This window comes from Chenopodium quinoa, unplaced genomic scaffold, assembly GCF_001683475.1.
Source record: "Chenopodium quinoa cultivar QQ74 unplaced genomic scaffold, ASM168347v1, whole genome shotgun sequence".
In the NCBI taxonomy this organism is placed as follows: Eukaryota; Viridiplantae; Streptophyta; class Magnoliopsida; order Caryophyllales; family Amaranthaceae; genus Chenopodium; species Chenopodium quinoa.
The window spans coordinates 2,318,618-2,333,686 of record NW_018742381.1 but is presented as its reverse complement, the minus strand read 5'-3'; the positions used below and the strand labels follow the sequence as shown (position 1 = coordinate 2,333,686).

The window sequence follows — 15,069 nt, the reverse complement described above, 5'->3', positions numbered from 1 at the left end:
AATTCTTGATCAGTGGAGTTGAGTTTGTCCATAAGCTTTTATTTGGCACTTGTTATGCTCGCAACTGCCGTGGAGGATAGGTAGTACTTGGTGTATTTGAAATCGAATCTTTAGGACCAAGATCATCAATTGGTGGGCGCTGTTTGTGATAATCAGTTATTGAATGAAAAGCGATAGCCAGTGCGAGAGCCTGCAAAAAAGGAAAATTAAAAAACTGAACAAAGCAAAATGACCTTTCAAATACACTATGTTACTCAGACCCAAATAATAAGTTGGACATGGGAAAGTCCAAGCGTCAGATTTAGCCTTTGGTCCCAAAGGTGCTTAGTGTTTATGCCGATATAGAAAACCAAAGCATCTGACACAATTGGGGTAAAATGAAATTATTGGGATTCGAGTGACAATAATCAAGGATGCAAGTATTGGTATCAGATTGCCAAACAATTGACATGTCCCACAGAAAAGTATGGGCATACGTCAAATTGAAAATCTTACAATGTGATCATGTTGAGGAGGGGCATAGATGCCAGTCGTGACAGTAGTTCTCCTTCGAATGTCGCTTGAAGTTGAGTTAGCTATTGGATAGAATCCAACAGGTATAACCATCACAGGCATGCCAACAAGGTTTCCCATGCAAACTTTCTCCCAGTCAGTTGCATTACCAATAAATGCATCAACTGTAAAACTTTCTCGCACTTCTTGAATTAATCTTCCTCTTGCTCTTTGTGCCTGCAAAATATCTGGATATTAAGGTCTTCAAATCTGTATTTTGAGTATAATAAACATCTCTCCCCAACAAAACTGCAGATGTCACACAACAAGTACTCTATCATCTTTGAAAGAAAAAGCTTGCAGGAATTATGGAACTATAATTATTTTGGCAAAATTTCTCAATAGAAAAAGGTTATAAATCATAGCTCTTGAGAAAAATCAAACATGATAACCTCCAATCTACACCTAAACATAAGAAAGGGTGGTTTATGTATTTAGTATCTCTTGTATACTTAATGGTACCCTCTTACTTTTAACTTTTACTTATGGTAAAAAAAAAATTTTTAAGATTACACTCGGTACACCTGTACTTTAGGCTTCATTGCTACTGTGATCAAACCATTAATGAAACTTTATTGATGTTGAATCAGATGAAGGCTCAAATCTCCAGTTCTGCAGTATCAATCATTTTTCAATCAGAAGTAACACAGCGGCAAGACCATAAACTGCTATACATGTATTTACTATCTCTTTCTATAGGATAGGTTGAATAAGAGGAGTCCTTGAGTCACAGGCCGAGGTTTCTATAGATCAGGTCAGGGTGCATACTTGCATTCATGAAATTTGAAAGGTCATAAATACTTATGTTTGGAAGGTCATACTTGCAAAGTTGCATTCATGAAATTTGGAAGGTTATAAAGACTTAATTTACATGTGAGGCATCCATGATCCATCAGCATAAATTCAAAAATATTGGTGAAATCGACAGCATGATCAATCTCTCAAATAGATGCCAAACACTGTCCACTATCACGTTTCAGGACACTTGTATTTAACGTATCAGAAGTTATTTATATAGATGTCAAAGCATCATGACAATATCATATACTGAATATCTGACTAACCTGCATATAATCTACTGCAGTAATGACTCGCGCACGTCGCAGCTCAGATGGCCATTGATCTTGAGCTTCAAATGCATCATCCAGCCCAGAGCGCTGCCACTCATCAAAATGAGCTAGCATATCAACATCCATTGTGAAATTCAAAATTCCTTGGACAGAGTCAACCGTGTAATTGAGTTGGAAAGGAATCATGTTAACGCCCTTTGATGCAAGTACACTAACAACCTGAAATTAGGCAAATAAATCAGGTTAAAAAGAAAATAGGTACCATAAAAGAATTTCATCCATGACTCAACAATGCACATTAATTCACTAATGAATGTAGGTTTCTCTTTCTTTATTGATGAACAAAAATGCACACCTCCTTCTCAGAATCATCAAGATATCCAACAGTGAGTTTTGTGAGATCAACATCAAAAGGATCACCAAAGGGCATATTCCTTGAAGACAGGTCATCTGGATCCTTGCCTCGAATGTTATCTAGAATGACAGCACAATCTGCTGCACTTCTGCAAAAAGGGCCAAGCTTATCCTGTTTAAATAACAGTTACATTAAATTCCGAAATATCAGTTGTTCTCAGTAAGAGAGTGCATATGAGGCAAGATTCATAGCAAATACTCCTCCATTCCCAATAATTTACAAAAAAAAATTATATTTGTTAGTAGCATTTAGTTTGTCAAGAATAAATCATTAGTATACAGGTCTCGCTGATATATTATCAGACAGATAATATTGATAATTATTAACTAAATAGATGAACAGATAATATGGAGTGGAGGGAGTAGCATGAAAACTGAAGAAGTTGAATTCTTACCAAACTCTCTGATATACTCATCACACCTGTTCGACCAACAGTACCAAAGGTTGGCCGTAAAGCAGATACACCACAACGAGCAGCAGGGTAAGTAATTGAGCCTACAGTTTCTGATCCAATGGCAAAAGGCACCATGCCTATCATCAAAGTATATCACCTCTTTAGGGAACAATGGAGATAACAAACTAATCAATTCCTGTGAAGTGAAAGCAAGCTGATAACATAAAGAACACAATTGAATTGCTCTTTTCAGCCCAAAATTATCGTTGTCTGTGACTTCTATGGTTAAGGTCAGCTCATTTGAGTATTAAGTTGCTGAAAATATGTGCAATTACAAACATTGTATATTGTATATGGATGTATCTCAAAGCTTTAGACAAATATTAAGGACTAATATATTTTTATACTAATACAATCAATAGCATTAGCATTTAGGAAGTTAAACCTTAAAAACGCAAAGAAGCGAAATGAATATATTTTAGGAACACAGGGAGCATACTAATTGAAATGACCCCATATAGGACCAAAATTTTGTCTAATAAATGGTAGGCAGTGATTTGTTGGGGGAAAAGGTGAAAAATAACCTGCGGATGTGCAAGCAGCAGGCCCAGCAGAAGAACCAGTTGAAAACTCCTCTATGTTCCATGGGTTCCTTGTCCTGCCTCCAAACCATATGTCATCATAGGCCAGCGAACCAGTCACAAGCTTTGCAACAAGAACTGCACCTGTAGACTTTAACCTGCCAAACATAAAAACTACATTCAATATCTACGTTCTTAAAAAACAAGGCTACATTCATTAGCTCAACTCCATGAGAAAAGAAAGATGATTGCACACAGGTAGAAAGGGTATTTTTTTCTTTTGGACCTTTTATAAACCCAAGCTTCAAAATCAAGCACTTGATCTTTGAAACTTCGGGAACCCCAAGTTGTCTTATACTGGGGAACTGCAATTATATCTTTCAATCCATAAGGAATCCCATGAAGAGGACCTGCAAAGATTTTAACATACAGATAAAGGGAGATACAAAGTTTATATTTCCTTCCAGCATCTCCATTTCTATAATTCTATAAATGTTACTTATTGTTGACGACAACTATCCTATTCTACCCACAGCAATTTATTTTGGTTCAACTGAGAAACTGTATTTTTGACATTTGTGAGAAGATATGATCCAAACATCTGTCAAATGAAAGCCTCAGTTCTGTACCAAATTCTTGTAAAAACTCCACTTAGCTAAGTTAATATCTAAGCGAGTCAAAATTAGCAGTTGCATACAAGTTCAGCACTCATACTTTGAACAGATAAAGAAATGTGGGTGACTAAATGTCAAGAAGATACACATAAAAATACCTAAATATACACCCTTAGAAAGCAGCCGATCAGCTTCTTTTGCTTGCTTGTATGCTAGTTCTTCTGTTACAGTCACCACAGATTGGAGAACATGATTATACCTGGCATAGACTAGAAACTGAGAAACTTGGAAGCAAGATGACACTATAAATCGATGAAATAATTACTATCCCACATTCCCAGATCATATCCTGAATCCTAACTACCCTTGGGTCTCTTTCTGCATGTTTTTTTGCTAATGTAAGCAGAAATGCCTAGATTTTCAAGACCTCAACTTTGGATATTTGAATTTTCACACTAAGGTACAAAAAAGACTAAAACCTATTGGTTCAAATACAAGGTAACATCTACTAAATCTGGGGCAACACTGAAATTTTGGGTACTATAATATTTCCATTTTTCCTATACATAAAGGATAAAACATTAAGCAAAGAAAATATTACACCTTTTCAATCTTGAGGAAAATTTCAGTAAGCTCAACAGATGAAATCTTTTTCGCCTTAAGGAGCTGTCCCAGTTCAAGAATCTAATCTTACCAACAAAAAGGAGACAAGAAACAAATCATGGAGGGAGGAAGAAATGCACTAATGACAGAAGTAACTAAGAAGCAGGAATAGAAGAAGTGCAGAAAACTCACACTCATAAAGGTAATATCCTCCTCATTGCCAGGCCTCTGAATGTCAGGGAAAGAAGGGTAGGCAAATGTTTTTTTTGCAGGTTCTGCTTGCTTAGCCCCCCAATCAGGGTTAAAAACTAAAACAGATGGATATTTCAGTCCTCCATTAGAAGTAGCGACTAATTCGCGATCAGCTTTAGTAATAGGGAGGGTAAATTCTGAAGCCTCTTTTACAATATCAACCATCTAAATTGCAGATAAACTTTTAGCACTACAACCTTGAAACATATTAATAGTAAGTCTAATACTATGAATTTCACATGCATCCAAAAAGATATCACCTTCTTGTCACTCAAGAAATCAGCATCAAGCATATGAAATGCATCGTGCATGGAGAAATTGCTACTGGCACTTCTAGATTGCATGCTGCAAACTTCGGATTTATACTTTTTACTGTCCTAATTGCAAAGAAAACAACATTCTCAGTCAGCATATAATACATGATAATAAGGGGAAAAAAAATATATCTATTTTTTAGGTAGGCGGCGTTGATAATTTGATCTAATTGAATATGCTTATTCTTTACTCTCAGCAGAAAACAACTAAACATATAACACTCCTCAAAGGATGCAAGCAGTTTATTATCATCAGTCATGATTCGTCAATTGTTTAAGCAGGGAGATGCAATAACATCCTCCCCCAAGACTACATACCAAACAATTCATGTTATCTTTTCTGAAACTTAGAACACATATTAATGAAAACATTTCGGCTGGGCCAAAACTGCAATCCTACCTAGGATTTGATACCAGAAGGGTGCCCGTAGTGGGCTGGATGCTCTACCTAAACCAGTTATACATCAACTTCAAGGAGCTTTGGAGTGGCTGCCAAGGGAGAAGAATGGACTGTCGAACTAGTGTATCCTGACCCCTAATGAATAGACATTTAAATACCTGCGGATAGATGGGAGCTTGACTGCAAGACCCACACCATAACACTTTGCTCTAAGCTTGTGAATGTTGTGATTGATAGCCACAAAATGCACCCCCTCTTAGTCCAACAAAATGGGTGCAAGACACCTGGCCTATCCTTTTTAATTGAACTGTGTCATCTCCATCGTAGGAAGAAGTTGGACTCTTGGATATATACATGGTCTATTCTCAGTGAAGCTTCACAGTAATGATGCTCATCGGGTTAAGATCATGCTAAGAAATTTGGACAATCAGTATCATCTTGCCATGTAGAATTTGAATTTTCTGCTAAAGGACTACCCATTTAAAAGTGCATACCCTCCACAGAAACCAATCCCATATGACATTGATTATATCCTTATAAAATTATAAACAGTTGAACAATCGCGCTGAAAACAGTAGCAGCTCGTTTTGTAGTCAGTTCGGTTCTACCTTCATACCAATTTAGCTGCCACAAATAGAACGTAGGGATGTTCAAATTAAATTTTAGCATACATTTTATTAAATTTTTGCTCCCTCTTTTACTTTAAATTTGATCCCCACATCCAGACAGCTAACTTTTCACTCTATCTTTTCACTTCCAATATGTGGCAACTAAATTGTAATATAAACTTAATACTTCCTTATTTTCTCAATACACAAGACATTGAAAATTGGCTCAAGGAAAGAGATAGGAGAAAGTGTCCCTTTTGCCCATGTGATCAAGTAGAGAGTGTGTATAGAGAGCTATAAAAGGCGGGTCAATCTCCATTTCCTTGACAAAAAAATGAAGCTTATGTGGTAGATTCACACATGAAAAGTTTCCCAAGTAAAGTTTCTAGTATTGTGAAACATCCATTAATGAAAGTTCTATGCCAATGGTAATGTATGTCCTTCCATCCCTACATTATGTTCTTCAAGGTAAATTTTCATAACCACTCAAAAGTCAATATGTTGTCTAATATAGTAGTGATGGACAATTTAAAACACATTTTCGGAATTGAAGTTACATTATAATGAATATAAGCACTATCTTACAAAAGTCAAGAACTCGTTCAAATTACTTAGTACTCCGTACCAATGTTGTCATTAATTACCGTCTACCAACACTGTACAATTAACAAGAAGTACTACGTATGTAATTAAACATTACTATGTATGCCAACACTCTACCATCAACCGTTTATACTCCTTTTGTTTTTATTTAAGTGCCCCAATTTGACCGACACACTTGCCAATGCACAACTTTAACTAATGATATCTTTAATTATCAATAATTAAAAATTATAAAAAGTTGATATTTAGAAGTCATGCTTTGAAACGATTCTAACGAGTAATCATTTATTTATAGCATAAACTGTGTCAATTATTCTAGAACGGAATTGAAGGGAGTACAACCTAAAAGTACCAAACTAGACATCACAAATATAAAACCACCCAAGTACCCAACAATGCTCACAAAACACTCCCAACTACTCCCTCTATTACACTTTTCCTTTTCATCCGTTTCATAATAATTACAACATTTCCTCATTTAGTAAGGACCTACAACTATTTTATTATTTCTCTATCTTGCCTACCCCACTTACATTAATTTTTTTTTTTTTTTGCTATTTCTCTTTCCAAGAATTACATATAATCATATATCCCCACTAATTATACTTTATATTAAAGAATTATCATTTTGGTCCTCACTCAGTAATATTCAAAAAACTTTGTGTCAATTCTACTGTTACGATTATTACAAAATGGATGGAGTAAATTAGCTCACACCCACAATTTAGTGAAACGCTAAACATCGCCCGCAATTTACCATATAAAGCCCACAAATATGTTATGATTTGACCATTATGCCCTTTTGCTAAAATTGAGATAATCTCGGTGTAAAAAATGTGGAGCCGTACTGGCTCGCCAGGGGAGACCGGATGGCAGGCCGGAGATGCGGGGGACGCCGGAGGTACGTCGTCGTCGACGGAAAACGAGGTAAGTCACCGTTAAAATTCACGGTTTACCGTCGTAGTGGCTCCGGCGCCTAGGGTGGACGCCCAAACCGTAGCCTGGACGTCCAAGCCGGACGCCAGAACCACCAGAGTGGCGTCCAGGCTAGACGCCCAGACCACCAGAGTGGCGTCCAGCCCAGACGCCCAGACCACCAGACTGGCGTCCTGGGCAGACGCCACTCCACTGGGTGAGGCGGCCCTGCCAGGCGTCAGTCCAGTGGTTGTGGCAGCCCTTGCAGACGCCACCTTTAATAATTAATTTTTATTTTTTCCTTTTTGATTTTGTTGTTGTTTTTATTTAATTTTTTTGTGAAAAAAAAATCGAAAATGATTTTTTAAAAAAATTCGAAATGGGTTTTTTGTAAATTAAATTTGAAAATTCGAAATAGGTTTTTTTAAAATTAAATTTGAAAATTCGAAATGGTATATTTTTAAATTTAGTTTGAAAATTCGAATTGGGTTTTTATAAAAATTAAGTTTGATTATATATAATTATGTTTTTTTTTGTGTTAATTATGTGGAAATATAGAAATTAAATGTATTATCCGTTAAATGTATTTATTGTAATATATAATTGATGCAGGAATATGGTGGAGACGGAAATGATTACAGTGAGATATTTGGACATGATGGTCCATTCGAAGAAGCTCAACAGGCGATTGATTGAGCAAAACAGGTTGCAATTGCAGTTGGATTTTGCTTGGTAGTAGCAACTCATAAATCTCAACGGGATGGTAGAATGGATCGCATTTTGAGATGTGACCGTTATCGCAAAAGAGAAGAAAGAGATTTTCGTACAGCCACTCGGTTTGACACAAAGCGGAAAGGTTGTGGGTGTGAGTTCAGAGTAAAGGTTCGACAACTACGGAGTCGTGACGGTTGGGAAGTGATAGGTTACTCTAAATGGGGGTATCACAACCATGAGATAATAGTATATGAAGAGGGTCATCGACAACTGAGCGGCTTAAGTCCTGCTGCGAAACTAGTTGTGAAAGAAATGAGTGATGCTCAAGTGAAGCCTGCTAAAATATTAGCATCTGTGTTAGAGAAATTTCCAGAAGACCATCCAAACCGAAGACACATCTACAACGTCAGACAGCAACTCAGGTTTGAACGGTCAGAGGGAAGGAACCCTATACAGCAGCTGCTACACCAGGCACAATCACGTGGTTACCTGTTCTGGTTTGATTCTGATGAAGATACAGCGGAGGTGACTCATCTTTTCCTTGTGCATCCTGATTGTGCTGATATGATCAAGTCTTGGCCATTTGTGATTTTGATCGACTCAACGTACAAGACAAACAAGTACAAGTTCCCTCTGGTTGAGATGGTTGGGATGGCTCTAACGAACCAGAACTTTCTGATTGGTCATGCAATCATCAGGGATGAGACGGCTCCAAGTTATTATTGGGTTTTGGAGAAGCTGAGAAACTACATCGGGCCTAATGTTCATCCAGCAGCCATCGTCAGCGACTGTGAGGGAGGTCTCTTTGCCCCCATAGCAGAGTTGTTTCCCGAATCGAACCACTTATTGTGCACATGGCACATCAACAACTGCGTGAAAGTGAAAGCCTACAACCTTTTCAAGAAGAATTTGGAAATGGCAGAGAGATTGGTGAATGGTAAGTGGCGGAAGATCCTACAGGCTACCACAGAGGAAGCGTATGAGCGAGCATTGGCTAACTTCAGGGATTCGTACCAGTGGTGTCCGGCACTGGTGGACTATGTGATGCATCAATGGGTCCCTCACAGGGAAAAGTTTGTCAAATATTGGACAAACCAGGTACTTCATTTTGGGAACACTACAACATGTAGAGTTGAGAGCGCTCATAGAGCTACCAAGGACTGGATTGATTCATCGACCGCTGCTTTGGATACACTGTTCGCTAGACTGAACAAGTCAATTGAAACTCAGAAGAACGACATCAGGAACTCTCTAGAGGACTCTAGACGACGACATGGTACGATGTATAGCCATTTTATATTTAAGATTCTCCATGGTCGTGTGTCGCACTACTGCTTGGGGTTGATTCTCACTGAGCTGAACAGGGTGAGGGACTTGGCTGACGAAGTGTATACTCGGTGTGGGTGTACTATTTCAGTAACTCATGGATTACCTTGCGCATGCACCATTCATCGTGTTATTACAGAAGAAAGGGCGTCGTTACATGTTGATCAGGTCCATTCATTCTGGAGGACGCTTGTTATTGGTGAGCATGCAGACAATCAAACGGCCGACCGTGAACAGGAAGAGTTGGAGCAGTTCCGTTCGATGTACGACCGAGTGTCCTCCAGCCATCCTTCTATTATTCGTGACGCTACTCATGTGCTTCATGACATGTTCCACCCGTCTAACTTAGATTATGAGGAACCCGAAGGAGTTGACCGTCCTCGAGGTCGACAACGGCGGAACAGGAGTGCGTTTGAGTATATCCGTGGTCTTGGTTGTGGTCGTTCTCGTGGTCGGACATCGTCATCTAGTCGTAGTCAATCTTCATCGTCTGTGAATATGCCCCTGAGAACTGGTACGTTTTGGTTGTTTTTATTGCACATAGTTTTAAAGTGTTACTCCTGTCTTCTTAACTGTCTATAATTAATTATTTGGTGAATAGGAAGAAACGATGTTGATCAGTTTCCGTACAAGGAAAGGATACCTGCGATCATCATGTCGTACTTGGAAGGGTGGAATGATGTAATCGGAGATGGTAACTGCGGATTCCGGGTCGTGGCTGATGTTTTTCAAATGGGCGAAGACAGCTACGGTTTGGTGCGTGAGTTGATGTACAGCGAAATTGCCTCTAACCGAAATGTTTATCGTCATGTGTACCAAGATGACTTGGATGGCGCTCTCCGGCGTATCCGGTGGGGAGGTGGACCTTGCGGCGAAAATCATTATTTTGACGCGCCCCTAGATCTGTTTGCCGTTGCAAACATTTACAAATGCGCAGTCATGCATTTCGGCCTGGGAGTGCATAGTCAAGCTTATTATCCTTGTACCACGGTTCTCCTTTGGCGGTCGCGTGAGACTGTCACCACACCGGTCAGAGAGCTAGCTATTGCGTTTCTTGGGTCGTCATACAGACATTTCATCCGACTAGACATGTCAACCGATTTTCCGGTGCCACCGATTATACCTCGGTGGTACAACATTCGCACAGCGAGCGTAGAGGGTTGGGATGCGCTATATAATGACCGGATCCACGAATGGAACACCCTAGCTGCATTTTAGTTTTTCTTGTTTACATTCTTTATTTGTAATCTTATTTGTACGTTGCTCTTTTAATGAGAACATTAATATTTTATATTGTATTGCTTACTGCATTCTATATGTTGCATGGGTAAGTTGCGCGGATCCACGAACGGTTATATCAAAATTTAAAAACAGCACTGATAATATGTTTAAGTTGGAAGCTAAAAGAACAATCTAAAATGTTACAATTTTACAACATAATGTCCAACATAATGCTCTATAAATAAAATACAATAACCATCAGTAATCCCTCCTCGACGACGACTCCCACTGCGCAAGGGTCTGTTCCAGACTATCAACAACAGCTCTCCCTGTTGCACTCATGTTGTCCTTCTCAAGAGAGAGTTTCTGAACGTCTTGCATTATCTTTCCCATCCACTGCATACAACAAAAAACAGAAGATGAAATACAATAACAACAAATAAAACTTAATTAAAAGACAACGATAAATATAATAAAAGACATACCGCTTCCGTGGCAGTAGGCGGTGGCACATAATCATCATCGCTGTGGTCGAGATCAGCGATCAACCTCGGGTGCGAATACCGGTTGAACCATTCCATGTAGTAATGGTCACACATGGGAGTAACCCTAGAGGGCGGCCGCTGCAACTCCGCTGTCCATAAGCGGGCCACCATCGGAAACTGGTCCCACGTCCCGGTCATGATATCCGGCCATTCCACGACGTACTCCCTCGACGATGCAGGTCGGACCGCCTTCATCGGGCACGCCGGGGGAGGAGGGACAACTTGGACAAATCCAAGCTGGCGAAGACAACGCTGGGGCATGTACGCCTCGACGATGTCACGATACTGAATGAGTCCCGTGTACAGGGTCCTGGGTACCCTAACACTAGGGTTCGGGCCGAAAGGCATCCAGTTCACCTGTACAATTACAACATATAAAATTTAATAACATGAATATAATATGTGCAAATAATAAAATGTAGACTCTATAAATAAACGTTACCTCTAAGGGGGACAGCCTGTCCAGCAATAACCGTATCGATCGGAGGCGGTCAACGGACTTCTTCTCCGAGCGCGGACTCCACGCACAAGCACGCGACATCCCCTCGTCAATAGGAACTGGGTCACGATGTGGTCGCAATGCAGGAAAGTACTCGTATATCCAAGTCTGCAATAGATTTAGACACCCAGTGATACCTGCCGCGTCAGCCCGACTCGCAAATCCTAGTTGGCGATACAAATACGCCAACGTAGCCGATCCCCAGGAAAACTGGCCTACACTGTCGGGGTCACACGCCTCTACGATGTCGCGTGGCCTGAGCTTGTTTCCGCCGCTCTTATCCGGAAACAAGGTACATCCGAGGAGTAGAAAAACATAAGCTGTGCGTCGGGCGTCCTACGTGCACTCGGGTACAAACACCGCTGCAACACGGATGCGATCTTCACACCTCCGTGTTCCCAAACACCTAGCGCCTCACCGCCAACAACTCCGCCAGCGAATCTGCCTGATCCGCATCAGCCACAGCACAAAGTCGTTTACCCTCAACACGAATCCCCAGAATGGCCTCGACGTCATGTAACATGATCGTCATCTCACCGAACGGAAGGTGAAAAGAGTTTGTATCCGGCTGCCATCGCTCAATGAAAGCCGTGATCAGCGTACTGTCAATCTTATCGTGCATGGTGGCAGGAACGTGCTTCACCCCAGTGCCCTCCAGTCGCTCGAACATCTCGCTCTCCGCCGGCCAGGCCTCAGCCCATGTACGCAAAAAACTACAAGTCTTTTCCCGGGTATGACATTTCAACAACCCCGTAACTGAAGGCCTCTCCTGGTCCTCCCAAATACGGGCAGCTATGTGTCCTAGAAAGCTAGGAATCACACTCCCATCAACAGGCCCACCGGGCACCTCACTCCTAACAACCCAAGAATCATTACCCGCCCTCGACCGTTTCCTGCTTTCCCCAGATACAGTGGACGCAGATGATGTGTCAGATCTACTAACAAACCTACCACCCCTACCCTTACGCACCTCCACCATATGCGTCTCGTACATGTCATCAACCCTCTGACTGAATGGACCGTAATCATCATACGGTCCACTGCCATCGTCCACATCCTCATCCTCATCTGCGCCCTCCTCCTGCTCCTCCTCCTGGTCACCCTCCTCAGCATCATCATCGTCATCGTCATCCTCATCCCGACGGTGGATCCGTTCTCTACGAACTGAGGCCGAAATACCACGGGATCTGACATGTCTATGCCCTGACCTCTCCACTGAATAACTTCTACTAAGAAGCTCTATATTCTTCCCCCCACCATGACGACCCTACACAAAATTTTAAAATATATAAACATACAAAAATTTATACGATAAATAATCATCATCGCAAATCAAATAAACTAAAAACATACAAATAATTGTAAACAAAATATAAACGTAGAAAAAATACAACGAAATTGAAAAAATTTATAAAAATAAAACAACAAAATATAAAAACAATTCAAAATTATATTAAAAAAAAAAAAAAAAATGGGGGGGGCGCCTTGGCTGGACGCCCAGCCGGCGGTGGTGGCGCCAGATGCAGACGCCGCCACCAGTTGGCTGGCGCCTGGGCTGGACGCCAAAGCCACGGCTGCGGCGCCTAGAATAAACGCCACAACCGTGGCGGTGGCGTCCAGCCCAGGCGCCAGCCAACTGGTGGCGGCGTCTGCATCTGGCACCACCACCGCTGGCTGGGCGTCCAGCCAGGGCGCCCCACCGCGTTCACGGCGGTTTTCCCCTTTTTTTTTTTTTTTAAACAAAATATACCTTTCCTCCTTGGGACATCCTTCCCTCCGCCGCCGCCGCCACTTCCTTGCCTTGCCGCCTCGACATTGCCGTTATTTTGAAATTTTTTTTTTTAGAGAGGTTGAAAGAAGATGAGCAATGAGAGTATGAGTGATGAGAGTGTGAGTGTTTTTTTTTTAAGGTCAAGGACAATTTTGGGAAACCAAGTGAATTTTGTGGCTTTATGTAGTAATTTGTGGGCGATGTTTAACAAATCCCCAATTTAAACCCACCCCACTAAAACAAATTAATTGTATCATTAACAATATACACAAACAAAGTACAATACATAAAAAAGCAAGATCAAAATAGATAAAAATAGTAAGGAGAAATTACACAAAAAGTCTTGGAATGAGACAGGCAAATTTTTGGAGGTGTAAGAAAGTAGGAGCAGGAGCAAAGATGAGAGAGAAAGGTGATACCATAGTGTTGGTGTTATTGTTGATGTCATTGAAATTGGTACAGCAACAGGAAACATGAACAAATGAGAATAAAAACATAGTAGTAATTGTAGTAGTAGTGAATAAAAGCAGTGAAGAAGAAGAACGTGTCTTTGACAGAATAAGAGAAGTAAAACAGATGTCATTTGGCTCTGCCATACACGTTGTTGATCTCTTTCTGCAGCTTTTTTTCATCGCCTCTTTACTCTTTCTTCCTCCTTTGCTTTTCTAATTGGAATTTTAAACATGGGATTAGAATAGTGCTTGTACTCTTGTAGATACAGTACATAACAATCTTTTATTGCATGTGGCCCCAAATGTCTTGCTAAGTTGCTAACCATTTTTTTTTTTGGAAGAAGTTTTGTTGACTTAGGGTCTGTTCGTCGTTAGCTTTTAAGGTAGCTATTACTCTTATTAATTTGTAAATCTGGTCAAAATACTATGTTAAAGTAATATTAGTGTTTGGTGAGATAATGTTTTAAGTGCTTATTCCATTTTTAAATACTTGTTTCATTTCTCCATGTGCGGAGTTTTAGGAGAAACTAATAAAATATGGTGGTAGTGGGTGTTGACACCAAACTTTTGTAAATATTTAGGTGTTAAATATATGTAAATTAGGAGATAATATAACAAAATATTATCTTCAAGATCTCGTCCAATATTTGATAGCTATCTTATTCACTACTCTACGACATTCTATATAAAGAGGGTTGTTTCTAGGGTTTAAGGAGGCTCGGATGGAATAAGTCAGAAAGACCTCATCTCCTCCCTATTACCAAACGGTGTAGGTCCATACTATGAAATAAGCCGACAAGGCCCCGTATTACAAACAAATATCATAACCCTAGCCCTTTGGAGAGAGGAATCAAGAGATGTACGAGAGTTGTAACCCACAAATTATCAATGAAATAATAGTTTCCGTATATTTTTCTACCTCTTTATTTGTAAATTGCAGGTTTAAATTTTTATGGTTTACAAATTGGCACACTCGGTGGACAATTTTACGCTCTTCATCTCCGCTCTCCATGTTTCAAAATCCGTAGATTCAATGGAGGCATGCCAAATTTGCTTTCAAATTCTACAAGAAAATTTTCAAGACCAAGTTGCATTCGATGTCAAATCTCCACAACAGGTCTCGAGGAGGCATTTGTTGACACCGAAATTTTGTTAATATTTAGGTGTTAAATATATGTAAATTAGGAGATAATATCAAAAAATATAAAATATTATCTTCA

The 15,069-nt window shown here is 40.0% G+C and overlaps 1 protein-coding gene across 1 annotated transcript; it reads right to left on the bottom strand.

Annotated features, from left to right (window-relative positions):
- Nucleotides 1-52: 52 nt before the first annotated feature.
- LOC110697315 (glutamyl-tRNA(Gln) amidotransferase subunit A-like) lies at nucleotides 53-14,472 on the bottom strand. Its single transcript, XM_021874698.1, has 12 exons — nucleotides 13,817-14,472; nucleotides 4,742-4,858; nucleotides 4,422-4,646; nucleotides 4,228-4,310; nucleotides 3,785-3,885; nucleotides 3,299-3,422; nucleotides 3,016-3,170; nucleotides 2,432-2,568; nucleotides 1,978-2,148; nucleotides 1,617-1,841; nucleotides 496-729; nucleotides 53-190 (listed from the first exon to the last, which is right to left on the bottom strand). Exons 1-12 carry the CDS (start codon nucleotides 14,027-14,029, stop codon nucleotides 53-55), a joined length of 1,923 nt encoding a protein of 640 aa, XP_021730390.1. The 5' UTR covers nucleotides 14,030-14,472.
- Between the last annotated feature and the right edge of the window lie 597 nt (nucleotides 14,473-15,069).

Excerpts from the sequence above, each read along its gene's own strand:
- LOC110697315 (XM_021874698.1), bottom strand. The coding sequence starts at position 14,029 with ATGAAAAAAAGCTGCAGAAAGAGATCAACAACGTGTATGGCAGAGCCA. Across the intron at positions 3,886-4,227 it reads TTCCTCAAGATTGAAAAGGT|GTATAATCATGTTCTCCAAT; the intron begins GTAATATTTTCT and ends AGTCTATGCCAG. Across the intron at positions 2,149-2,431 it reads TGAGTATATCAGAGAGTTTG|GATAAGCTTGGCCCTTTTTG; the intron begins GTAAGAATTCAA and ends TTATTTAAACAG.